The sequence below is a fragment of the Nannospalax galili genome, unplaced genomic scaffold, assembly GCF_000622305.1.
Source record: "Nannospalax galili isolate Female #2095 unplaced genomic scaffold, S.galili_v1.0 scaffold15, whole genome shotgun sequence".
NCBI lineage: Eukaryota > Metazoa > Chordata > Mammalia > Rodentia > Spalacidae > Nannospalax > Nannospalax galili.
In genome coordinates this window covers 6,196,248-6,224,107 of record NW_008337322.1, presented here as the reverse complement: position 1 = coordinate 6,224,107, position 27,860 = coordinate 6,196,248, and the positions used below count along the sequence as shown (strand labels likewise).

At 43.0% G+C, this 27,860-nt stretch overlaps 1 protein-coding gene across 1 annotated transcript in view; it reads right to left on the bottom strand.

Annotated features, from left to right (window-relative positions):
* Positions 1–163: 163 nt before the first annotated feature.
* Positions 164–27,860, bottom strand: part of Rprd1a (regulation of nuclear pre-mRNA domain containing 1A) — a 51,563-nt gene continuing 23,866 nt past the window's right edge. Inside the window, exon 7 of the mRNA XM_029563265.1 lies at positions 164–3,726. Within this exon, the coding sequence (XP_029419125.1) occupies positions 3,577–3,726 (150 nt within the window). The 3' untranslated portion in view covers positions 164–3,576. The remainder of the gene's footprint in view (positions 3,727–27,860) is intronic.

Sequence of the window (27,860 nt, the reverse complement as noted above, 5' to 3'; positions counted from 1 at the left end):
AAGATGATGAGCTTCCTCAAGCTTGGGATCCACTAGCCAAGCAGTCATCTCCTTCAGTAGTTTCTCTGCCATTATTTCACCAAATACTTGCGTTGCTCTGCCAACACCCTCCCCTCAGACTACCAACAAATCAGAGTGATAAAAATAACATGCACAAAGAATCTTCAAAAAGAACATAAAACTTTATTAAGAAGATCTTATACTGTCATCAGATACAGCCAAGAAAAGGGAAAACAGATCGGGAGAGTTCCTCTTCCCATGTGCTAATGCCACCTCGGAACAGGCTGTGAGGATGGCTGGAATTAGGGTTGGCGACAAATGCTCTGTATAAATGAACTCACTAGGTACCACCATGCTTCCTGTCTCATCTAGATGGACAAGGTCTGGTTTACACTTTTCAAAGCTTTGCTACAGTGTAACAAGTGTGAGAAAAGACGCCGTCTTCAGGGACTCATTCTTAACTGCAAACAAAGCAATTTAGTAGCTTTATGCTACTTCATGTAATACCAGATTTTAGAGTGGGAAATTCAGAAAGACCTAACTTTCCCAATTAATTAATTTGTACTTTTACCCTTTTCTTCTCTAAAAGTTCTCAGAGCCAGTTCTTGAACTACCATAAAGCTGTCCATCGACAGTGACAACTGACGACTCATCATACATTCTTTTAACTTTGCAAATCACCATGACTGGATCATCCAGCTACTGTTGATTCTAAAGTATTTCTTATAGAAAAACCGTGATTCATAATGCATGTGAAGGAGACATCATAACAGCTGCACATGGAACCGGTTTCCTCAAAGGAAAGCTGGCCGTAGTGCACAACTCACTGTCAGACTCCTGGTTCCCCCTGAGTTCTCTTACTGTAGTGGTGGAGGAGCAGAGGGAGCACCAGGGAATCTGTTCACATTGTCACTCCAGACAGCTCTCTGTATTGTTTGTGGAGAAAAGAGCAATGGTATCCATTCACAGCACAGTACCTGCTGCAAATGTGACATGATTCCCTCCAGGCCAGCCTGCACTGACATGCATGATTTGCCTCAGGCACACAGTGGAGAAGATGTGCATGATTTAGAATTTGATATTTTATACCCCTCACCTAAGCCCATTTCTTGAGAAAACTTAGTCTTCCTTTTAGGAAGGAAGACAGTTCCCTACTGAGGCTTACCATATTAACTCTAAGGCTAAAAACATGACTTTGAGAACAGATTACTAGTTTGTATTCAGTTAGCACGCTAACCAACAACTGAGGCTTGTGGAGAGTTGGCCAAGTGGTGGGATTAAAGTTCTTGGGTACTAGCACTTACAAATCTCATCAAGCTCTTTTAAAAAAATAATACATTTTTATCATAAATATTTAGATCAGATACTGGCATTAAAACAGTATCTAAGTCAGAAGTCTGTCTTGATGAAAATATTTCAGCAAACTTCTAAAAGATTTTATATCTTCCCAAGAGTGCACAGTTTATAAATTAGTTTTAAATGGAAAAAAATATCTATTTTGGCTAGATAAATCACCAGGGTCAGATCATAAATAAGGTCATGATACTGAAAACAACACACAAGGCTTTCCTTTCACATTGACAACAAAAACTAACTCACATGGCATACTTTCATAACGGGTATAGCCAGGGTATGTAATATGCTTTTGTCACTACCTCCTTTGCTGAATCTATTCTTCTGTTTCCTAAACCTAGGGACAGAGAGACACAGTACTAGCAGACACCCCAACACATGGTCTGGCTGTCACACAATTTCCTTATCGTGATGCTACAGATGCTGCTCAGGGCATTCAGTGAGTATCTTACCGACTGTGTTATAAGCTAAGTACACTCGTGCACAAGTGGACCAGGTTCCCAAGTGAACATCAGTGGTAGTGTGTACAGGGAACTACTTTAGATTCTGTGAGAAAATGTGTTCAAACTCCCAGAAAGCATAAAGACAGGAGCTGCAGATGGGCCGACTCTGTACATGTCTGTTCTAGAGAGAGGTCAAACTGTTAGAAGCTGCTTCCAGAACTACACTGGCTATTGAAGATAATCACTTGCCATGTCCTTCACATGTAAGCTCATGCCAGCTGCAGTCTAACACTGAGAAAGAAACAGTGACGCCATTCAGAGTAGCGAAATGAAGTGGCCCGTGGGCTCTAAAAGGTGCTCTACTATCTATCTAATTTGAATCTGATTACAATGAGAAATTCTAATATGTAAAGCAATAAGGAGAAAAATGTTTACCCTCAGTCATCATCAACTACAAACCCACAACCCAACTTGAAAAGAAAGCTGGAGGGTGTGTACCTGCTCTAATACACAGGGTTCAAAACAAGAGTGAAGGTATTGTTTTGTATTTACATCTGTAAACATACAAATATAAAGTTTACCAAACTACCCTGTAGTATAGTGCTGCTTAATTCCCAAATACACAGTCATTCAAAGATCCTAAGGGAATATTAGAAATGTTCCAGGCTACTTTACTGAACATTAAGGAGTATTGTGTTCTTGAGCTGTTCAAGCTGAGAGCACTGCTGCTTAAGCTACGTAGATGAGGGAACAAGCTTGTCTGTTTATATTTCCTTTAATCCCTGTAGCTGGAATTTGTATTCAAGAGATCAATTATGCTAAAAGAAGACTCATCTGACAGAAAGAAATCCATGCAGAACCAGAGGTGTTCTCTTGATACAACGTCAGAATTTACCCAAGCATGGTAGTACATGCCTTTAATTCCAACCCTTGGAAGGCAGAGGCAGAAGGATCTCTAAAAGACTGAGGCCAGCCTGATCTACATAGCGAGTTCCAGGACAGCTGGGGCTACAGGGAAAGACCCTGTCTCAAAAAGACCAAAAAGAAGAAGAAGAGTATCAGAATTTACATTTCCAAAGCATTAAATGTACTCAGTTCTAATCACTGTAGTTAAGGGAGTCTCTATTTAATAGTCTTTTTATTCTACATTAGTGTTTGGAATGGAACTAGTATAACACTACTGGGGAAAAGTTCAGTAGGCTTTGATGAGACCAGCCACGTGTCATCCATACATAGTGTTAAGTTACTGACCTCTAGGGAATTAAAAAAAAAAAAACTCAAAGGCATGAGGAGGCGCAGAGCCAGTGTCTTCTGGGTTGGGAAGAGGCGATCAAGTGGGACATTCGGCCCTTTCCACACTCAAGCCCTCACTACAGCACAGTCAGGCCTCACCGCCTGATCAGTGCTTCCCACTCAGGGATTAGGTAAAACACAATGATTAGATGCTGGAAAAACAACACAACTTCAAAATACATGAAGAAACAGACACACGGAATTTCTCACAAGGCCTTGGATCAAAAGAACTTACAAAAAGATCTTTTGAAAATAATCACTATTTGTGAGCTCATGAACACAGAGATCATCACTTTGTTTCAACTGTCATGTTAACTCACTAATAAAATAGTAAACAAACCAACATTTTAAACAATTTTATAAATTACGTGTCATTTCTTGTGTTAGTTTCACTCTCTCAACAATGTACAAAAATACACTACAAGACTAGCCACCTAACCTGTCTCCATCTCTTGACAAAGTCCTTGGCTCAGGAAGAGATTGGTCATCAATCTTCACTGTAGATGTCCCCAGCAAAGGGCAGGTGCATGTGGCTGCCAGTGACATTGGGCAGTCGAGATAAATCTGGCAGGCTCTGGATCCGGGACCTGAGTTCTTTGCGCACCAGGGAGACTCTGGCTAACTTGTGCTTGTACTCCTGTAACAACAAACCACACTTGTTAGCTCATGTTGGAAGGGCTATTTAGCTGATGCTCTGCTCAAAATCTGTACTACACTCAATGCCAAATGAAAGACTATTCCACCCTGAGTTTTAGTCAGAAGAGGAGCTGGAGAGCGTAGTGAAGGGCCTGAGTATAATCAAAGTAGTTACATCCATGTATGAAGACATCACAATGAAACCCAGTACTTTACATAATGTGATAATAAAGAGGAGTTTAGAAAATATATAACTAGGTAAATTCTATTACCAAAAGCCATAATCTTTACTATTTTATAACTATAGAAAGAAGACTAACATATTAATATCCTTAGCTTCAGCATATAGGATTTTGAAGTATCCTTGAGTCTGCACAAGAATACATACATACATACATACATACATACATACACACACACATATATGTATATATATATATTCTCAAACCTAAATTGAATTTTAGCAATATTTTCTGTAAATGATGACAACAAACCATAACAACATTCAGTAACCAGGACTTTATCTCCAATACAAACCAGTTGCTTCCTACTACATTATAGTTTACTGATTTTGGGGAGGGGTTGTTTTTGGTGTATGTGTATGTACATGGTGGTCTTTTTTGAGATAGCCTCATGTAAACCAAGCTGGCCTTGAATTCAGTATGTAGCTGAGGATGGCCTTGCACTTCTGGTCCTCCTGCCTCCACCTCCTGAATGATGGGAACTGAACCCAGAACTTTGTACATGCCAGACAAGCACCCTACCAACAGAGCTACAACCCCAGCTCCTACAGTTTTGTTTTGTTGGTTTTTTTTTGGGGGGGGGCTATCTCAAACTATCATTTCCACTATCACATCCTTAAAATTATGGACATTACTATATTCCACTGGATGTTATTAATAAAAAGCATATTATGTACATTTTGTAATTTTGATTGCTATACTTCAATATAACTTCCATCATTTGTAATGGTATGCATTTTATTTTATCCATTCCAAAACATTAATGTCATAGGGGTCCACAGCTCACCAGACTGGGTACCAAAAGCACAAAAACAGGTTAAGAAAGCCTGAAAACAGGTTAAGAAAACCCATGAAAGACTGAAAGTCAATCGGGATCTTCTGTAGTAGGAATTTCTCCTTCTAATGCTCCAGCCCTTCAGTTAAGTCCTCCACAGCAGAATGGCTATTCCCAGGACCAGTGCTGGCACCGTTTCCCTCCTCCTAACCACAGTGGACCTCACGGGCAAATCAGAGCGAGAAAGCTCTGAAGCGGTACTTTGCACAGCCAGCCTGTCCACAAAGAACCCTTCCTCATTAATGCGGCTCCATGCTACACACCTGAACCTCCTGAGAACTTTCTAAGGAGAACCTGCCTGATTTTTAGAACATTGGCTCCACTACTCCATTAAATCAGAACGTGAATGTTGTAGAAGCTCACCCCCCAAATGATGCCACCACACAGGACTGTGAACCATTTCCCTACAGTTCTGATGCCTAAAATAACACTAACCTGTAAGTATTCTTTCGTTTGTTTTTGTTTTTGTCTTGAGACAGAGTCTCCCTGTAGCTCCAGCTGTCCTGGAACTCACTACATAGCCCAGGCTGATGTCAAACTCACAGAGATTCACCTACCTCTGCCTCCAAGTGCTGGGATTAAAGGCATGTGCCACCATGCCTGGCGTACTTTTAATCTTTTTAACCAAAACTGAAGCCATCCTCTACGACTGAAGCCAGCGAGCGTGCTTCATGCTACCTTCCTGTGAAAAGCCACCTGCACAACTGGCATCTAGATCATGACACAAGTTTGGGCAGGGAAGATGGCTAAGTGGGTAAAGGCACTTGCCACCAGGCCTGATGATCTGAGTTTGATCTCTAGGACTCTTATGGTAGAGAGAACCAGCTCCCACAAGTTCTCCTCTGACCTCCACCTGCACAGCATGGCACACACATGCACGGTATATACATACATACAAAAGAAACAAATGTAATTTGTTAAAGGTACAGGCTTTTCCAGAACCCTAGGCAGCTTCTTCATACCATTTCCCCCAGTGTCTAGTCACCATCTGCCAATCGTTGTGCCATCCTGTCTCTTTTTTAAAAAAAAAAAACACATACATTACTATTAATATACTTGGGCCAACTCACTACCATCTTCATACAAAGACTCACTTGCACTGGTTCAACCCAAGCCCCTCTGCTCTTCAAACATGTACCCATGTTACAGAGCTATTTTCACCTCATGGAGCCTTTTTCTCAGCCCCTTCCATCCTTGCTCCGGGCTCCACCTGAAACCACCTCTGCACTCTCTCAGCCATCTGTCATCTTGAGAGCGGGCACTTTCTTTACCTGGCCATAATTCAACACTAGTACATCAGCATGCAGATTTAGCTCTGAAGTAGCGCAGTTCCTCCTAGCATGCTGAAGGGCCTGGGCTCAAGCCCTAGCACTGAAGGAGAAAGGCAGGCACTTGGTCAATGAGGTGGTGCAATGGGCCTCGTGAGCACTTTTGAGTTAGGACTAACTTGAAATTAGAAAACCTTCTTTGCAGTCAATACTTAGTAAATATTGACTATCCCACACTTTATGGACTTCATAAACTCTATACTAACTTAATACAGCCACCCAAACTGCCTCTTCAGACTCCGGTTCACTTCCTATGATGTGCTCTGACTGATACTTTTTTTTTTTTTGGTCTTTTTGAGACAGGGTCTCCCTGTAGCCCCAGCTGGCCTGGAATGTCCTATGTAGATGAGGCTGGCCTTGAACTCACGGAGATCCACTTGCCTCTGCCTCCCAAGTGCTGGGATTGAAGGCATGCGCCACCATGCCCAGCAAACTCATTGAGTTTAAATACTAAGGACTGCTTTCTAGCTTCATAGCCATAACATGTTTTTATGAGCCTACTTTTCTAATGCAACAAGCAGAACTCTGGATAATAACATGACATAAAGAGACCTGGAATGAAGTACTGCCTCCTTGATCTTTCTCTATGGGACCCTGAGCAATGGCTACCTATACTTACCTAAGTCTCAGGTGCTTTATAAGTAAGGGTATTTATTTCACAGATCTGTGATACTTAAATATATTGATGTGTTTTTAATCATGAAGTCCTACAAAACTGTGATTATCATTCTGGGACAGTATAAGAATTACCTTGCAACACGGCCACTCAAAGAATAAACTTCCCAGGCCAGGTGTGGTTATCTCACTGTAATCCTGGCACCTGGAAGGCAGAGGCAGGATAGCTGAAACTTTGAGGCCAGCTTGAGCTACAGAGATCCTGTCTTGGAAAAAAGAAAAAAATTGAGAGTTCTCATTTTAGGGCTCAGAAAGTTGTTTTAAAACCCTCATTAGTTGAAATGATTTAACTGTCTTTGAGCTTGCACACTTATAGAGCTGCTTTTTCTAGAAGATGCCATGCCCCTAATGACTCTGCTCTTTCATATGCAATTATGACTTGAAAACACACAGAGCTGGGTGTGGTATTACATGCCTGTGATCCCAGCACCCTGAATTAGGCAGAATTGTGAGTTGAGGCCAACCTGGGCTAGTGAAACCCAGTCTCAAAAACCTTACTAAATAAAACAAATATTCAAAAACAAAACCAAAAGCCAAATCCTACCAAAACAAATGCAGAGTTCTACTGCATCCACCTGGGGATCTTCAGACACTCCCTGAAGGCTGTAGGCAATGCCAAGCGCCTACCTACTACTGTGTTAAGGCCCACCCACTTCCTGAGACCTGCCACAGTAGAGGCCAAGCAGGAAGCCCAAATCTGATCCCATGGGTTACCAAGGCTGAGCAGACCTAGAATGCTGTGAAAACAGGCTGACGTCACTTCTGCCCTTGTGGCAGCTGCTGGAAGGGCTCCTGTGAGTCTAGCAATGTGAAGAGACAGTCAACATCCAATAGGAAAACCTGACTTCTTCAGAAGTGGCATCCTGGCATGACCCTGACTGCCCTCAGCATTTCTTGAAGATAGAGAAGTGGACTATTTCTACAGAATTTCAGAAGCTGCATCTATGCAAGCACCCAAGCAATCTCTATAAATCTCATATATGTATCATTAGTCTGAAACCTGACCACTTCCTCTGCCATGAACTGACAATACTTCACCCAGCACATTGACCCAAACCAGAAGGCAGCTATTTCTCGGTTGCTCTCTGAACATCAGTCACTGCTCTAAGCGTACCAAGTTACCTTCACGGGGAGAGACTACCACGAGCCAAGTATCACAGTGATGAAACCAGTCACAATCGGCCATTAAGAACCTTTCACAAAGTCAACGGATACAAGAAAGTGGAGGCTCAAGCCTAGACTGGTTCAGTTCTTATGCTTCCCACTATGCCAGTCTGATTCTCATATTCTGGAATTATCTGGGGGATGGGCATTCTGAATGTTATCCAATGAAAGCTACCTAAATCACCTATAGGATCACCCCAGTGACAGGACAGTCAAGTCCTCAAACTCAAAATACAACAAGGAAACAGCTATGACTTGTACCAGTGAGCAAGTACATCATACATCTTTGTACCAGTGAGTATATCATACATCTTTGTACCAGTGAGTATATCATACATCTTTGGCTTGTCTAGTAGTGGACAGTTGTCAATTTCTTGTGGATGGGCCTTCAGGTGATTTTTAACTGCAACAACAACATAAAGATATAACGAGCTGGGTGTAATACTCCCAGCACTTGGGAGGCAGAGGAAAGCAGATCTCTGTAAGTTTGAGACCAGCCTGATTGATATAGCAAGTTCCAGGCCAATTAGGGCTACACAAGACCCTTAAAAAGAAACAAAACAAAAACCTGAGGGACACTAGAGGTCCCCAAACAATAAAGACCACTGCCAATAATGTTGGTTGTACACTGGAGGTAGACAGGAAAACCCTGTGGCTGAAAACACTGTATAATGTGAACATGGGAGAGGGAGAAATCAAGCTTGGACTAAGCTGGAAACTCTCTGTCACTGGATGGGTGGCTTTCATGGTGCCAAAAGGCAACACACAGATGACTGGGGGAGAACAGTCTCCTATAATTCTCAACAACAGACCCCACGTGTTGCACTATCAACATACCAAACAAGATATTCCTGCTGGTGCAATAGTGGAGCATCTAGTGTATGTACAACCAACAAATTGTCAATTGGATATAATGCCTGCTCCTAGCGGTGGAACACACATCTGGTACTGTAGATCCGGCCAACCCCCTGTGGCAAGGGAGGATAAAGGCCCCAGTGGGAAGTCACTGCAATTGCTTTGTTAGATGGAAATGATGCACCTGCTACAGCACCGACCAAGCATGTGTGTTACACCATAGGTTATTATAGCAGCCACTGTCTAGATATTCTTGCTTCTGTGTGAAGATATTCTGTGTGTAAACATTTTTTATAGTAGATGGAATCCCACTGAAACTGGCCCATGGAAAACAGATGATGCAGAGACCCAAATGTTCAGTGCCTCACCACAACGGGAGGAAGATCATCCCACACCTACCACCCCCTCCAAGGCTCAGGGACTTTTACAGCAGAGGTTGGTAGAAAGAATATAAGAGTGAGAGGAAGAGGTGGAGTGTTAACTGGAAATGTCCTCTGATCACTATGCCAGTAAGCTACAGCCATGCCTCCTTCTCATGCTCATCAAGGAGTTGAGGGGGTGAGTCAGTTACCCTTCCCACCCAATCAGTCGACCTTAGCTGGATGTGGGGGGAGGGGCAAAGGATATATAAAACCAAGAGGAGAACACCAAGAGGCACCTCTCTCACCATTTTGTGCAGGTGTCAGGAAGTCACAGGATCTGTATTTGAGTGTGGACTTTATGGCACAGCCATAAATGTGCGGTGCCCACTCTTCCATAAATAATAAAATATTTTAAAAAATAAATAAAATCAAATAAAAATTGCAAAAGAGAAACAAAAAAAAAAAAACCACAGCAAGGGCAAGTCCAACCAGAAATGGTGCCCAACATTCCAGGAAAGCTGAATCCACAGAAGATCTCAGTCATGACCCTAAGAGTAGAGCAGTACAGGTACAGATACTCCAGGAGCAGATGGCAGCACACCACACTGTGACTTCTCTATTAACCAAGCAACCACAAAATCAAGATGTAACTTTAAAGAAATGACCAATGGGACCAGCAACATGGCTCAGTGGGTCAAAGATACTGGGGGCCAATGGCCTGAGTTCAATCCCCAGGACCCACACGGTAGAATGAGACTCTCACAAATCTCTGACCTCCATGCATGTGGCACACAAGCACACATACAAATAAATGTTAAAAAAAAAATTTAATGATGTTTCTAAACATACAAGCAAATGAGGAAGCTGACTTACATTACTTTGAAGTTTTATTTTGTGACTATTTAGTCTCTCCTGTCATACATATTTCTGGTTACTAATCACACTAACTTCACATTATTAAACAACAGCTAATCTGCCATTTCCAAGTTGACTGTCTCATGGAACATTGTTCCAATTTTTAGTATGTGGGCAAACAACAGAAGTCCGGGCTCTTGTCTAAAGTACAAATTTTAAATAGTTGTCTATGTTAAGGGTGGATATCTAGAGGAAGCTCTATGTGCAGATTTCACATGAAACCATACTCAAAATCATGGGAACTCTTCTGTTGACTCACACTTAGCACCATCTCCCAGAGCTGATAGCTGTACAGATTGCAGTTAGCTCTGAAAGCAGCTTTCCCTGGTCCTCCTCTCCCCTGCTTTTCCTGATCACCTCCACCAGCAAACCCCACTGCTTAGTCCTTCACTTTCACAGAAAGCAAGTCCCAGGCTGGCCAGTTCAGTACACACCACAGCTTTCCTGGGATGCTGGTGCCATCTTGGCTGGCCTCCACCCTTCTACCTTCTTGTCTGCGTAGCTAAGCCCACAGGAATTCTTGGCTTTGCTGCTGTTCCCCCTCGCTGGCTTCTTTTAAGGTTGTAGCTTATTGCGTAATTGTTTTTTAATCTTCCTTTTTAATATTCCTTCTCTAGATCAGTAGTTTGACTTCTGACATTCATTTTGAAAGTCCTTAGTAATTACAGCTTCAAGTATTTCTTCTGCTTCTCACTTCCAGTATTCCAAGCATATAACAAAACCATCTCAATTCTTGGATGTTCTGTTGGTGGGTTTTGTGCTTTTTTTCCTGTTCATTTTTCACTGTATTTTACTGTGGGAAGGCCTCATTGGTCTATCCACAAGCTCAACTTTTTCCGTGGCTGTCTCTAGAAAGGTGCCATCAAAGGCACTCGTCAATTTTTATGTCTGTCATTCTTTCATTTGGGGAATTTTTGTCTCACTACTTACATTACCCATCCAATCTTACATGGTGTCTGCTTTACCCATTAGAGCTACTAGCATATTGATTATTTTTATTGAATTCCTGGCCTGATCATTTAAAAATTTGTCATGCTGGGCATGGTGGTTGTAAGTCTTTAATCTTCCCATGCAGGAGGCTGAAGTAGGCAGATCTCTGTAAGATCCAGGCCACCCTGATCTACATATGGAGTTCCAGCCCAGCTATGATTAAAGACATGTGCCACCCACATCCGGGTTACTTTTACAGTTTTTAAAAGGTGAAATTATGTATGTGTTGTCACAATAATAAAGGAAACTGGGTGAGGGATAGTAAAGGGAGCCACAAAGAGGGGACAGAATCTATGATCAAAATATATTGCAAGAAATTCACAAAATATTTTAAAAAGGAAACAATAACTTCTGCCTTTAAAAAAAATAGAGACAATGCAGCGGTACTGTTGGTACCACTGATTTTCAACACACAAGAATCTAAATTACAAAAAAAGAGAACAAAATCCACCAAAGTGTTGGTGACGGTATTTTCAGTAGCTGGTATGTGCCTGGGAGTAGTTTTCCTATTTCTCAGGATGAAAGAATAAAAGCATGTATTGGCCATACAACACATGAATACAGAAAAATTCTTAAAAGGCAAGAACATTCTCATCTATGCAAACTACTCTTACAAGTTGAGTTCAGCAGTAGTCAGAAACTCCTCGGTATGCAACCAGAATACCTTATTTCAAACTATACTGTAGTGTTATAGTAATAAAAACAATGTGGTACTGGCATAGCAACAGACACATTGACCAGTAGAACAGAATTAAAAAAAGAGAACAAAATCCACCAAAGTGTTGGTGACGGTATTTTCAGTAGCTGGTATGTGCCTGGGAGTAGTTTTCCTATTTCTCAGGATGAAAGAATAAAAGCATGTATTGGCCATACAACACATGAATACAGAAAAATTCTTAAAAGGCAAGAACATTCTCATCTATGCAAACTACTCTTACAAGTTGAGTTCAGCAGTAGTCAGAAACTCCTAGGTATGAGGTGGGAGGGAGGGGTTCAAAAGCAGTGAATCTGACAGCTAGAAAGGTCTAATTTGGCTTGAAATCCACAAGTTGAAGATAACGAAAAACAATGGTCTTGAGTGTAAAATTTCCTCAGGTTTACATACAAAGTACAGAACTCATTCCCAATTGCCAGCTCACTATTCCACTCCAAGTTCGATGATCACCTTAGGCCAACAGAGACAGGCATCTGAGTGTGATGCACTTGCACATTCAGGATGGCTACAACTGTTTTTACAATGACAGTTGTGTGTGTTGCTGGGGATCAAACCTGTGGCTTTGTGCACCCTTGGGAAACACTCCCCACTGAGGGGCTTCTGTTCTTTTTTTTAAGACTAAAGGAACCAAACACATCAAAATCTTTTAAGAGCTTAATAGTAATTTTCTTTTTGAGACAGGGTCTCTCTGTAGCCCCAGCTGGCCTAGAACTCAACCTATGTAGACCAGGCTGGTCTTGAACTTGCAGAGATCCACTTGCCTCTGCCTTCCAAGTGCTGGGATTAAAGACATGTGCCACTACACCCGGCTCTTAATGGCAATTTTCAAATTTCCCTTGAAGCTAATGTATTTATACTTCTCTGCTTCTGGGTTCTAAATATATAGTACCTGCCCCCACCCCATAGTTGCAGTAGCAATAAAATGGGAAGTGTTCAGAATAGTGCCTTGGCAATACTTAGTATTGTGACTAAAGGGTTATATCTTCAACCACAGAGCATAAGTGCAGTTTAAAATTAGGTATGCAGACTCTGGTAATTTTCTATCCATGTAGTATATGGAACTATTACCTTTAAACAGTATTGAGAGCCTTCAAAGTCTAAGAATTCTGAGATCCCAAAACTAAGCTGGGCATGGGGCACATACCTCTAATCCTAGCACTCAGGAGGCTAAGGCAGGAGGATAGCAAGTTTGAGGAGAGCTCTCAAACTAGAGTCTACACAGCGAGTTTAAAACCTGCCCACGCTAGTGAAGACTGTCAAATACACACTCACTCTCACTCACTACCTAACAAGCTGCTGGAGGCCTCAAGGTCAGCATTTCTTAAAGTTAGGAAAAGGAGCACCAGCTCCAGTGACCTGCTGCTGAGTGGGAAGAGAACACTGGATCCCAGGGCATGAAGAAAGCGGCAGTTGATGGCCACAGCCTGGCCCTCTTAGTCTTGCTCCCCTTCCTCATCCTTGTTCTGCTGCCCATGGAAAGGGCACAGTCATCATACAAAAGTACTAAGGTTTTCAGTTCTGAATGCCCTCCCACCTCCAACTTTTACACAAGTTCACTTTACTACAGTATATGCCAATAGCAAACAGTTTCTTGCTTGTGCCAAATTTAGACCTTCAAAACTGAGTGAACCCAGCAAAACCCATGGGGATCCTATAGTCCATTTTGGGTTTGTGCAGCAGGGAGTGATGGAGGTGCTGATCCTTGTGGGACAATAGAAATCAGACATGCTGAGTGGCAATTGCTGGTCCACCCCCACTCATTAAATTTCAGCTGGCTGACACTATTCTACAGGAAAATGAGGTCTATATAACACCTTAACTGGGACACAGATCAAAAAATCCCAGTGATTCAAAGAGAATCAAGAGATGACAACTGCTACCTATATTTTGCTTGACAAACTCGGATAAAGTTCATGAAAACATGGCCATCAAAATCAGTATAATAAGCTAAATGTGGTGGCCACTCAGCCCGGTCAGCATGGCTACAGAAACTCTTGTCTCAAATAAAACCATCACAAAATAGTTAATCTACTTAAAAAATGAATTCTTCCCAATTTGATAGTTTCTCTTTACTAACAGCTTACTCCTACTTAGCTGCAATGAGAACACATTTATTTTAAAGTAACAGTATCTAGATGTTGTCATTTACCTATGATCTTGGAAATTTCATGCCTGGAATACTCAAGGACTTAAAGACCCTCAACACACTGTACAGTAAGTTAACATGTAGTTAAAACTCCATGGGTAAGGGCTGGAGAGATGGCTCAGCAGTTAAGAGCATTGGCTGCTCTTGCAGAGGACCTGGGGTTTGAATCCCAGCACCCACATCGGGGCCAACCACCATCCTAACTCTAGTTTCAAGGGATCCGACGTCCTCTTCTGACCTCCATGGGCATTGCATGACATGGATGCACTTACATACATGTAGGCAATACATTCATACACATAAAATATGGAAAGAAAAACTTCCTTGGTAAAAATTATTCAACCTGGGGGCTGGAGAGATGGCTCAGTGATTAAGGGCTCTGGCTGCTTACAAAAAACCCGAGTTTGAATTCCAGTGCCCGTGTGGTGGCTAACCACTGTCCACAACTCCAGTTTCAGGGGAATCCAATACCCTCTTCTGACCTCTGTGGGCACTGCAGACATGGGTGTACTTACATGCATATGCATAAAATTTAAAAACAATTTTTTAAAATTATTGAACCCTCACAGCATATCACAGATTTGGGTATACTGAGTTTGTATAATTTTTTTGAGACTGGGTCTCCCTGTGGGTCTGGCCTTGAATTCAGAGATCTGCCTGCCTCTGCCTTGAGAGTGCAGGGATTAAAGGTGTGCACCACCACGGCCAGCAAATAATTTTTGTCTTACAGCCCAAGCTGGCCTCCACTTCATTATGCAACGAGGATGACTTTGAACTTCTGATCTTCCTGCCTCCACCTCCCAGTGTTAGCAGTACAGGCCTGCACCACTGTGACTGAGGATCACACGGGCCTGAACCACTGTACTGTGGCTGAAGGTCACTATAGGCCTGTAACAGTGTGACTGAAGATCAAACTCAGGGTTTTGTGCATGCCAGGCCAGCATCTACAAACCGAGCTACATCCCCAGTCCAATAATGCAGCTTTGTTTTTATTCATTCGGTCATGTATATGGGGAGAGGGGCACACATGTCAGGGCAGACTGTATGGAGGGCAAAGGGAAGCTTGAAGAAACTGGTTCTTGCCTTCCACCACATGGACTCTGGGGATGAAACAGACCATCGGGCTTGGCAGCATGCACGTTTACTTCACTAGCACCCCAATACTTCATTTTATGCACACTAAAAAATATTAGTCACTGCACACTTGTGAAGCTGAGGACAATTTCCAGGACTCAGTTTTCTTTCCACCATGCGGGTCCCAGGGACCAAACGGGTCATCATATTTAGCAGCAAGCACCTTTACCTGCTGAGCCATCTCACCAGCCCTTTCTACAAACTATGTGCACCGTGTGACACTGATTTTAAACTCACTTTGCCACACCATAATCATTCATGCCAGTCATTATGACTTTAATGCTGTTGCTTATGTTTCTTTCCTGCCCTGCCTAGAATTCCTGAACAGTCACTCCTCTGCTGATCAGAGAAGGTGATCTTATTTATACATGGTGACCAGGACATGTGATTCCTGTTGGACACTAACCAGACCAGGCTATGGGGATGCCATGGGTTCAGGCATTTTCAGGAGTTATTTTACTGTGATCACCCAGCTTTCTGCAGTGCTGACATAGTACTGGATAGACCCTAAGGCCTCATGCATACTAGGCAAGCACTCTATCACTCAGCAACAGCTAAAACTCAGTGCCTAGTTAACAGTTCCTGGGGGAGACAGTCCCTTCAGGGTGTAACCGCTGGTAAGATGCCCATGCTCCTGTGAAGAAATCTAACACATAAAAAAACATGCAAGTAAGCTGGGCATGGTGGCGCACACCTTTAATCCTAGCACTTGGGAGGCAGAGGCAGGCGAATCTCTGTGAGTTTGAGGCCAGCTTGGTCTCCATTATCGAGACCAGGCCAGCTACGGCTACAGGGGAGACCTTGTCTCAAAAAGACCAAAAAAAAAAAAAAAAAAAAAAAAGAAAAAAGAAAAAAGACATGCAAGTAGTTAGGAAAGGGACCAGCAGGAGTAGGAGGGGGCAGAAGAGTAATGTGGATGAGTATGATCAAAATGTTATATACACTATGAATCTGTCATAATCAAATACGAAGAGAAAAAATGTGGGGCTGGAGAGATGGCTCAGCAGTTAAGAGCACTGACTTCTCTTGCAGAGGACCCCAGTTTGATTCCCAGCACCCACATGGCGGCTACGAACCGTCCTTAACTCCAGTTCCAGGGGAATCCAAAGCCCTCTTCTGACCTCCGCAGCATTGCACAACATGGGTGCACTCACAAACATGCAGCCAACACACTCATTCACATAAAATAAATATTTTAGAAAGAAAATGTGAGAGGGTGAAAAGATGGCTCAGCAATTAGAAGCATGGGCTGCACTTGCAGAGGACCTGGATTTGGTTCCCAGCACCCACATGGTATTTAACAACCACCTGAAACTCCAGTTCCAGGGTATCTGATATCCTCTTCTGACCTCCACAGGCATTACACAACATGGGTGCACTTACATACATGCAGGCAATACATTCATATACATAAAATAAAAAATTTAAGAAATACAAAACAAGCCGGGTATGGTAGTGCACACCTTTGATCCCAGCACTCTGGGAGGCAGAGGCAGGCAGATCTCTGTGAGTTCCAGGCCAGCTGAGGCTTCAGGAAAACCCTGTCTCAAAAAAGAAAGAAACCTGTGTTTCCTGCTGCTCCAGAAGCAAGAGAAAGATCCAGGGACCAGGAAGACAGCAGGCACATCCACTTCTAGTCAGGACTGGGTAATTCCAGAAATCCATCCAACTCTGGAACTGGATCTCCTGATTCCTTCTCTACTCTAAGTTAGAGTTTGCAAAGTAGTTAAGTACCTCTGATAATAAACTCCTTTGTTTGATAATAAACTAAAACAATATGACAAAACCAACTCTACTCTTAAAACCAGTCTGGCAACAGTGGTGAAGGCCCATAATTCTATCACTTGGAAGTTGAGGCAAGAGCTTGAGCTTCAAGACAGCCTGCATAACAGGGAGACCTTGTGTCAAGGAACAACGAAAGCTGAAGAAGAGGGCTGGAGAGATGGCTCAGCGGTTCAGAGCATTGGTTGTTCCTGCAGAGGACCTGGGTTCAGTTCCCAGCACCCACATGGTGGCTGACAACTGTCCACAACTCTGGTTCCAGGGGATCTGATATCCTCTCTGGCCTCTGTGGGCATTGCATGTACAGGTGCATGCAGGCAAAACACTCACACACATAAAACTAACTTGACACAATAGGCCTTAACACAAGTGACAGAATGTATGAATTCCAGTCGGGGGTTGCTATAGGAGGTGCCAGTGGGGAGGGTATAAAGATGATACTGAGACGTTCTGTATGAAATACCCAAAAATTCGACAATTTTTTTTTTAAATACAGTAAGAAGACACAACAACCACCCAGCACTAGACTGGCAGAGCTCATGCTATAAGGACGAACAGAATAAAAACAGCAACAGTGACTGGTCGGGGGGTGGCACACAGCTTTAACCCCAGCACTCAGGAGGCAGAGGCACATAGATCTCTACAAATGAGTTAGAGACTAGCCTAGTTCGACTACATAGTGAGGTTCAGGCCCACCGGGGCTACATAGTGGCCTCAAAAACCAAAACAAAAAAATTCACAGCAATTACAAAACAGAAAACATTTGAGCAGTTCAGCCAGAAGATGAGTGGCATGGGTGGCAATGCAAACATTCCACGTGCAGTGAGACTGCAATGCAAGTCTGTAAACAATTCAGAAGGGCAGCAACAATGAGACTAGGTCTTTCTACAAAAAGACCATGCCATATATCTAGTAAAATTATCAGAAGACCAACGTTCTGGCTATGTCCTAGTCCAAGCCGTACAGTATGGGATAAAGGAAAGAGCTACAGTAGCTAAAGCAAAGGAGAAAGAGATCAGCCAGGCATGATCAGGTGTTCACGGATGAGAAAGGAAAGCTAGACTCAGACATGTCAAAACCTGGGACTACTCTTCCTGCCCTTTGTGGCCTGTTTTATCCTCTTTTTAGCATAGCTGACTAGAATGAGTCAATTTTTAGTGACAGAAAATTTGAAAACTGATCAAGGAACATCAAGGAGAGGTTAGGGTTAGCTTGTGAGAGCCAGAGGGATAAGACACCTACTGCTAACTAATGCATTCTAGACACTATAGAGAAGCTATACCAATGAGAACTCCATAGTTTGTATGGCCGTCTAACAAGATCTGCATAATGACAAACCAGGTGACATGCTAAGGTGGACAGGGGAAATTCCAAGGGGTTTCACCTCAACATGAAGAGCTATAGGCAATCAACCGATGCTGAGCAAGAATCAGGTTCCTCTGGCTACTAGCTCCCTGAGAAGCAATCCCAAGTAGGGGGCCCTAAACACAGGTATACGTGAGCACAACTAAATTGACCCAGTGTATTATATAAACTTATAAATGTACATATATGTAACAAATATAATCAAAGAGGAAGACAAGAAAATGTGAGACGGTGGGGGAGGAGATGGAAGGGGCTGGGAGTCGTGGGAACAACGCGGAGACTAGACTCATGTATGACACTCAAAGCAACTAATGCCACTAGTCAGAACAGAACAGAAAACTTGAAAACGGATCCACCAATAAAAGGATCTAAGATTTTATAAACAAAACTGGTTTATAAAAAGACTAAAAGAAATTCAGAAGAAAGAAAAACTGACAAAGGCCTACTACCTCAAATCATGTAATTTCAATATTAATAGGCTGTGGCCTTTATTTTTCATGATCTGACTTATGGTACTTTTCCACTTTTGCAAAATGTATATGCATATACATGTACACAACATGCACATTCAAGAATGCATGTGGACAGACAAGCCAATCTTTTAAATTAAAAACTTACCCCAAATTTTTAACAATTGCCCAGAAAATGGAGAACACTGCTTCAAAGAAAAACAAATGACCAATAAGGACATGGAAAAAATACTCAAAATCACTTACTAGAGGAAGGCAAGCCAGAGCTACAAGACCCAACCTTACACCTTCAGGACAGTAATGTCAACAAAAACAGAAAACACTAAGTGTTGGCAAGGATGAGAAGGCGTGACCCTTGTTCACTGCTGCAGAGAACAAAGGGACACAGCACTAAGACAGCGTGGAGGCGCCTAGAGAAAAACTCAGTGTGAGAACCAAAGACCCATCAATTCTACCTCTGGAATTATACAGTCAAAGAACTGAAAGGGCCTCAAAGACACCTACTGACATTCAGATCAGCATGTTTCACAACACTCAAAGGATGGGAGGAATCTGCAGGTTCATCCACAGATGAAAGGATAAATAAGGCAGCACATACATTCAAGGAAATACTCTTCAAAAATAAACCTGCTAGCTGGACATAATGACACACGCCTGTATTCCCAGCACCTAGGAGCCAGAGGCAGAAGGATCACCACAAGTTCTAGGCCAGCTTGGGTTAGACAGTGAGACTGTAAAAAACCATTTCTGGCTGGGCCAAATCCCAGCACTCAGGAAGCTGAGGCAGGAAGATCTCTGTGAGATCCAGGCCAGCCTTGTCTATGTACGGAATTCTAGGGTAGCCTTGGCTACTAGTCAGTCTCAAATATTATTTCTGACAGACACTGCAACTCAGATGTAATGCTGATAAGACAAACACTTCACATTCCTTGTGGTTGAAGTCACAGACCAAGACATAAGCAGCTACGGGAAAGGAAAACTGCAGTTTTATGCTTTGTAAAATGAAGAGTTCCAGAAACAGGACACAGGAGAATGTGAATGCAGCAAGACTATTGATAGAAACTGAAGACTCAGGGCTGGGAATCAGCTCAGTGGCAGAGTTTTGCCTAGTGTGTGCAAAGCCCTGGATTGGATCACCGTGGAGGGAGGAACTGGCCAGAACAAAGACTTTTAACACAACTGTCTTAGAGGGAAAAAAATCCCTTAACTGCACCCAGAACTTCTCCTACTATTGGGTACCTGTAGATCATTATGCCATGCAAATGGTGCAAAAAAAAAAAAAAGAAAAGAAAAGAGTGGGCCTGGAGAGATGGCTCAGCGGTTAAGAACACTGATTTTTCTTGCAGAAGACCCAGGTTTGAATCCCAGCACCCACATGGCAGCTAACGACTGTCCATAACTCCAGTCCCAGGGGATCCTACAGCCTCTTCCAACCTCCACAGGCATTGCATGACACAGGTGCACTTACCTACATGCAGGTAATACATGCATACACATAAAATAAGTGGGCTAGAGAAAGGACTCCTGGTTAGGAGGGCATACTGCTCTCAGAGGGTCTGAGCTACTTCCCAGCACTCACCGCTCTCAATCCCTTGTAACTCCAGCTCCAGGGAATCCAACACCCTCTTCTGGACTCAGAGGGCACCTGCACACACATGTCCACATACCTAAACATAGACATGTCTTTCTTTAATCTTAAAAAAAAAAAAAAGGATGGGGACAGGGAACTGGGTACAGTGGCACACACCTTCAATCCCAGCACTCAGGAGGTAGAGGCAGGCAGCTGAGACTGAGGCCAGTTGGGGCTACAGGGTGACCCAAAGGGGGGGGCGGTGCTAGAAAGAGCTCAGTGGTTAGAGCACTGGCTGCTCTTGAAGAGGACCCAGGTTCAATTCCCAGCACCCACATGGCAGCTAACAACCCATCTCCAGTTCCAGGGGATCTGATGCCTTCTTCTAGCCTCCACAGGCTTTTTCACACACGTGGAGCACACTTAATACATGCAGCCAAAATATTCATACCACATAAAAAATCAATCAAAAAAGAATACATAGAATTAAGTTTCGTGGGTTTTTTTTTTTTTTTTTTGGACTAGGTCTCATGTAGCCCAAAGTGGCCTCAAAGTTGCTATGTAGTTGAGGATGACCTTGAGCTTCTGATTCTCTAGCAACTGCCTCCTCCTAAATACTGAGATCACAGGTGTGCACCACCATGCCAGGCTTGTAAAATAAGGACTTGATGCTTATTTCTGAACTGTGCCTGACTGGGCAAACATAACACAAGAGTTCTCATTCCCACACCCCCTTATGTCAAATTTTTCTTTTCTTGAGACAGGACCTCTCCCTACATCACCCAGGCTGGTATGGAACACAGGAGTCTCCTGTTTACCTTCCCAAGATTACGGTGAGATGCCGTCATGCCCAGCTATTCCTGTTTTCTTATACCTAGCTAATTTAAAGACAAAAGCCATCTCTAGTTGGCAGGTAAAGTGGTTCAGTGGGCAAGTGTACCTGCTGCTAAGCCTAATGACCTGAGTTTGATCCCTGGGACCAAAAAGGTGGAGAGAACCAGCTTGAACAAGCTGTCCTCTGACCTCCACACACCACCATGGCATGTTCAGTCACTGTCCCTACACAAGCATGAGGACTTGAACTTGACCCCCATAATTCAACCAAGTCAAGAAAGCTGATGTGGTGGGACATGCTTGTCCATCCTAGCGGTGGGAAAGTGGAGACAGGCAGATCTCTTCTGCTCACTGGCCATCCAGCCTAGCCTACTGGCAAGTTCCAGGCTAGTGAGGAACTGTCTCAAAAAAAAAAAAGTGGATGGTGCTTTAGGAACAGCTGATGCTGTCCTCCAGCACGCACACAGACACAGACAAAAGAACCCTGTTTCTCTGTATTGGCTTGGTTTTCATTTTCTTCTTCTAAGAACTTGAAACTACCACAAATTAGCAAAGATTTAGTTGGAAAGTGATTTAGGACGTTTTTCTGGAGTAAAAAGTTGAAAGTAGCATTTATGCCAAAATGCAACTTAAACCAGTGGCTTTCAATATAAGAAACAGAATAGACAGAAATATCGTGAGAAAGCAGGATATAATTTAGCTATTAAAGTCAGATGATAACTATGCTAGGGGTGCGGCTCGGAGGTAGCAAGCTTGTCCAGTATGTGCAGGGCTCTGGGTGCCATGCCAGAACTGAAAGGGAAAAAACGGATTCGGTTATGATGTGAAAATGTTTACAGCATAGTAAGACAGCATATAAGGTAGTCGTGAATACGATCCTCTTTCACATCTTGTCAAAGTTAAGGATTGTAGGTGGAAGCTGTACCTTTACCAATGGATCTCAACTAGACTGTGCAATTTAACAGTCTCACCAGAGGCGGGCTTGGTGGTGCACACTTGGAAGCCGGCACTCTGGAGTCAAAGTCACCACCGGCTACTCCACTGCTACTCTGCTCAGCTCAGGCCTGTGCGGGTCTCAACACTGCAGATCTCTCCACCCTACACCAGCAACCTTGAACACTGCTAAGACCACTGCTCCTTCCCGCCCTCTGGACTGCTGTAACGCCAAAGAAATTCAAGTGGCCTTCAAAGGTGATTCCAGCCCATTTCCAACTTCATCTCATGCCTAAGCAGCCTCAGCTACAGCAACAGCAAGCAGGGGGTGCCGACTGCGCCTCTGCAGCGGGTAGCTCTGTCTGCCACCGTCAAAACTTCCAACTTCCACCCTTACGTAAATGGTCAGAAGGCCCAGCTCAGGCTGGGATTGTGCCAGCATGTCTAGTTCCAACTCTCCACTAGGTGGCTCTGTCGCCCCTTCCAAATCCAGTACATGACTCTGTCCTTCACATAACTGATGTTTCTCTCACTGAAGGGGAAGGGCAAAACAGGAACATAATTTCACAATCTAAAAAGTGGTCCCAGCCGAGCGTGGTGGCGCACGCCTGTAGTCCCAGCACTTGGGAGGCAGAGGCAGGCGGATCTCTGTAAGTTCAAGGCCAGCGTGGTCTACATAGTGAGTTCCAGGACAGCTGGGGTTACAGGGAGACCCTTCTACAAAAAGACCAAAAAAAAAAAAAAAATGGTCCCAATCCTTTGTTCAAAGTATTGAGCTGAAGTTATAGACACTGTGTGCCTTGACCGTTCAGCAAAGTAGTCGCTGTAAGTCAGTGTTCGTCTGTCTGCAGCTTTGCTTCCTAGAGTTCGGCTATCCTTGGTGACCGAGGCCCAAAAAGTTTACAACAGTGCAATGAAGAACGATATTTGAGAGAGGAAAAGGAACCACATTTCAAGTAAAACTTATTTCAATATATTATTGTAATTCTTGTATTGCTCTTAATTCCTTTGTCTAACTTACAAATCAAACTTAATTTTAAGTATATATAGAGAAAAAAATGTCTTTGTAGACTTTGGTGCTATCTGAAGTTTCAGGAACACGGAGAATCTCATAGTGTATCTACTGCTCTGTCCTTTGAACATAATGTGCATGATGATAAATTAAAAATCAGTGACATATCCATGTCATCTAACATACAAAGTATAAAATGACAAGAACAGCAAATCTCAGACACCTAATGAGTTGAAAATTGTAAACATGAACTACTGGAAAGGAATCAAAGTCAAAATTTATATAATTACAAGTAAACTCATGGTGTAGTAGCAGTACATAGAGGAATTAAGCACAACAGAAATGGGGTTTCACAACACTAATAAAAATGAGTCATTAATTTGGGGTTGGGGCAGAATCCTATTACATAGCAGAGGCTAGCCTGAACTTCTTATGTAGCCCAAGCTGGTCTCAAACTCATGCTTGTCTTGCCTTGGTCTCCAGTGAGCTAAGATTAGAGGGATGAGCCACTACACCTGGCCTAATCACTAATTAATAAATTAAGGGATAATAAACACTTTCAATTTGCATATCTCTTTATTATACACTAAACAAAAATTCCATTAAAATTATCAGGAAACAGAAAAACAGTGGAGTAGCTTTAGTTATAAACTGAGGCCATTTTAAGCATGTGTAAGAAACCCCAGTAATAAGAACCTAACAGAAGGTGGTCAATGGGTACAGGGCATCATAAGAGAAATGAAACGGTAACTGACCAGGGGGAACAAAATCACTCCTAACCTGGGAACTGGAGAGATGGCTCAGCAGTTAAGAGCACCGACATGGCAGCTAACAACCATCTGTAACTCCAGTTCCAGGGGATCTGATGCTGTCTTCTGACCTCTGCGGGCACTGCATGACACCGGTGCACTTAACACACACATGCAGACAATACACTCATACACATTTTAAAAAACCCAAAAAACACCACTCCCAACCTATCAGATTATGTAAACACTGAAAAGATTAGCAATACTTAGTGCGGGTAAAGTTAGATACAAAAAGATGCTCTTAGGAACTGGAGAGGTGGTTCAGCAGTTAAGAGCACTGTTGCTCTTGCAGAGGACTGAGGTTCAATTCCCAGTACCTGGGGCTAACAACCATCCATATCTCCAGTTCCAGGAGATTCGACGCCTTCTTCTGACCTCCGAGGGCATTTCATGACACAGGTGCACCTACCTACATGCAAGCAATATGCTCATACATATAAAAATAAAAATTAAAAAGATATTTAAAAAGATGCTCTCCTTCTGCAGTTCAAAGAACCTGGCCTGCAAATGTCACTTAGTGGTAGAGCACACACTTAACACGATGAGACCCTCAGTATGAACTCCAGCACTCGATGCTATTGAGAACCAATCCTCCAAGAGACTTGCACAACTATTCAAATCTGTACCTCTATCTACAATACACAATATAGTAAATTCAACAACTTAATGGAGGCAACAAGGCACCTAAAGAGGGATAAGGGCTGTGTGCGTGTGTATGCACACGCACACACCTATGAAAACCAGAGATCCACAGGAGACATTTCCCTCAATCACTCTCTACTTTGAGTCAAAGTCTCTTAAGGACCCTGGAAACTCAGTGAGCCCCAAAGATCCACTTCCCCCAGCACTGGGATTACAGGCACACAGGATACTCAGCTTTTTAAGATGGGTGCAAGGATCTCTTCATATTTACACAACAAGCACTTCATGCACAGAGCCTTTGCCCCACCCCAGAAGTTTTAACAACCAACCCTCACACAATAAATACTACATTCATTGTTCAGTTTTAATGAGGTAAATCTGGATATAAAGACACAGGCTGCTGATAGCACTCACCCTCTCTCAGAAGCTAGCTTTCTCAGGACTTCTAGGCTTGAATTGACTCTTCTTCAAAGATCTATTTTATAAAGTATTCTTTCTATATTAGCAAATTAAAACAGATGTGCAAGAACAGAACACTTTCTTACACCTTACATCATGAAAACTGAGCAATAAAGGCACCTTATCTTGCTTCTTGCTGACACAGAAAAATTTCTCATTTTTACATTGTTCCCCTCTCCAAAAGTATCAGAACAGCTGAATATTGTGGCACATGGCTTTAATCCCAGCACTTGGGAGGCAAAGGCAGGTGGATGTCTGGGTAATCAAGGCTAGCCTGGTCCACAAAGCACGTTCAGGTCAACTGGGGCTACAGGGAGACTCTCTCAGAAAAAAAAAAAACAACCAAAGGAAAGATGCAAAGCAGCATACAAAAATGTTGCTTAAGGCAAGCTGTGGTGGCAGACACCTGTAATCACAGCACTCGGGAGGCCAAGGCAGGAAGTTCACAGGTTCCATACCAAAAAGCAAGACCCTGTCTCCAAAAGTCATTTTGGGATAGACTTGGAGCTCCATTTATAGTGTTTGCTGAGCATAAGGCCCTGGGCTTGATTCCTAGCACAAACGCCTATAATCCCAGCACATAGGTGAAGGCAAGAGGGGCAAAAGGTCCAGTTGCTTTATGAAGCCATGGAAACACATTGTGGTGGCACACGCTTAACTTTAATCCTACAACTTGGGAGGCAGAAGCAGGCAGATCTCTGAGAATTCCAGGCCAGTTGGGGCTACAGGGAGACCCCGTCTAAAAAAAAAAAAAGAATCAAGGTCATCCTCAGTCATACCAATTGAGCTCAGCCTGAGAAATGTGATCTTACCTCATAAAAGGTGCATGGTGGTGCAAACCTTAATCCCAGCACTTCAGAGACAGAGTCAGGCAGATCTTGTGAGATCAAGGCCAGCCTGGTCTACACAGTGAATTCCAGGCCAGCTGTGGTTACAGGGAGACCCCGACTCAAAAATAAAATTTTTATAGCCATTTTAATTTGTGAACATGTTCCACAAATAAGTTTAATGAGTAATAGTTTATACAATGGTTGAAACTTCTGAAATGACTCCTACAGCGACCCACAAAGTACTCTATTTACGGGCTGAGCTATCTACACACACACACACACTGAATAGCCTAGCTTGTTTTCTGAGTCTCGCTATGTAACCCAGGCTGGCCTCAACCTCACAATCTCCCTGCCTCAGCATCCCAAGTACTGGGGTCACTGTGCAACCACACCTGGCTGAACGGCCCATTATCTGTTCACTAATCAAGGTCAATCAAAAGTTTCAAATGGGATTCCAAAATGTTATACACTCTTATTTTCACTCATTTCAAATGTTTTACTAGTGGCTTCAGATAGTAAATAGTCACTTCCTCAATTGGTACTGGATCTCATTTCAGACAGAGCAAACCAATGGCACACCAATCAATACCAATCAGTTTAACTTCCAGGACTCACCAGGACTGTGAACTGAGACAACAGAGCTGGCCTGGAAACATGAAATCTTCACCCCTCAGTCTCTTTAGATTGATGCCACCCACTTAATACAAAAAATGTCCAAATAGCTCCAGTCCTTGTCACATGACAAAAGAGCTACTTAGTTCTAAATGGTAATTATAGTGTTAATTGCTGGGTAACTTCCTAGTTTATGCAGACACTTATTTCTTTTAAAAAGTTGACCGTAAACCGGTGGTGGTGGTCCACGCCTGTAATCCCAGCACTCAGGAGGCAGAGACACGCAGATCTCTGTGTGAGGCCACCCTGGTCTACAAAGTGAGTTCCAGGCCAGCTGGGGCTACAGGGAGACCCTGTCTCAAAAAGACAAAAAAAAAAGTTGACCATAATCAAGGTGGTTTCATTATAATATAAAAATATCCAGTCATGCTGAACAACAGTCAAAGTTCCTGAAAGACTTTATTTCAAGCCCATGATTTAGGTGGAGATGGAAGGATTATAAGGAGTTGAAGAAACAGCTTTGGATTTTGCTGCAGTTTTACACTTCTTAATCCAGTATGACTTATGGAGAAAATGCACTGAACCTGGAGGCAGACTCCCTGGGTTGGGGATGAAACTGGGAGCGTTACTTTTACTTTTTCTCCCTATGCCTTCCTTCCATGTCTACAAAGTGTGGATAATAATGCACCCAGTCCAACAGGATTAAATGGGGTGATTCTGTGAGGTGCCTAGAACAGAACCTGAGACATGGGAAAATGCAGGTAGCACTGTCATCATCAGCTTCACTGTGTCTGACTACTAACTATGGGATCTGGCTGGATTCACTAGGGAATGAGAACATGGCGGGGGGTGCTGTGCTATTTTCTACATTTACATGTCAAACATAAATTCTATTTTTAAAACCAAGGATAGATGGCCAACATCAAAAGTGAGGAAGCAGTATAAGTAGAATAGTAAGAAAGCTTCAGTTTTCAAAAACATGAGACAATACAGGCTTTGGAGTTTGATATTTATTTTTAGCTGGAAGAATATGCTAATGGTGATGACATCGTTAGAAGATACGCCCATGTCCAATATCTGCAACAGAAGCTCGACAGAAGTTAAAGAAACCATCCAAGAGACTGAAGACAAAAACTGTTCACATACTTACCCTTCCAGCTGCAGACAGTGACAAGTAATGACACAGTAAGACTGAAGTTCACACAGCATCGAAAGCTGATAAGGTGACTAATGCATGTTCTAAGACACCCATCTTATCTGTCCCATACCCAGTGGGCAACCTCTTCAGGAGAGAGCATAATGCCAATAAGCTGAACTTATATATTTGAGCAGAAGGGGAGTAACTGAAAAAGGACAGTGCAAACTGGAGAGCTGAGCATTCTGGGCGGAGCGATCAGGGAGCGCTCTCGAACTGCAGTGCTGAGCCAGTCCAAGCCCTGTCTAAGGCCAAAGGAAG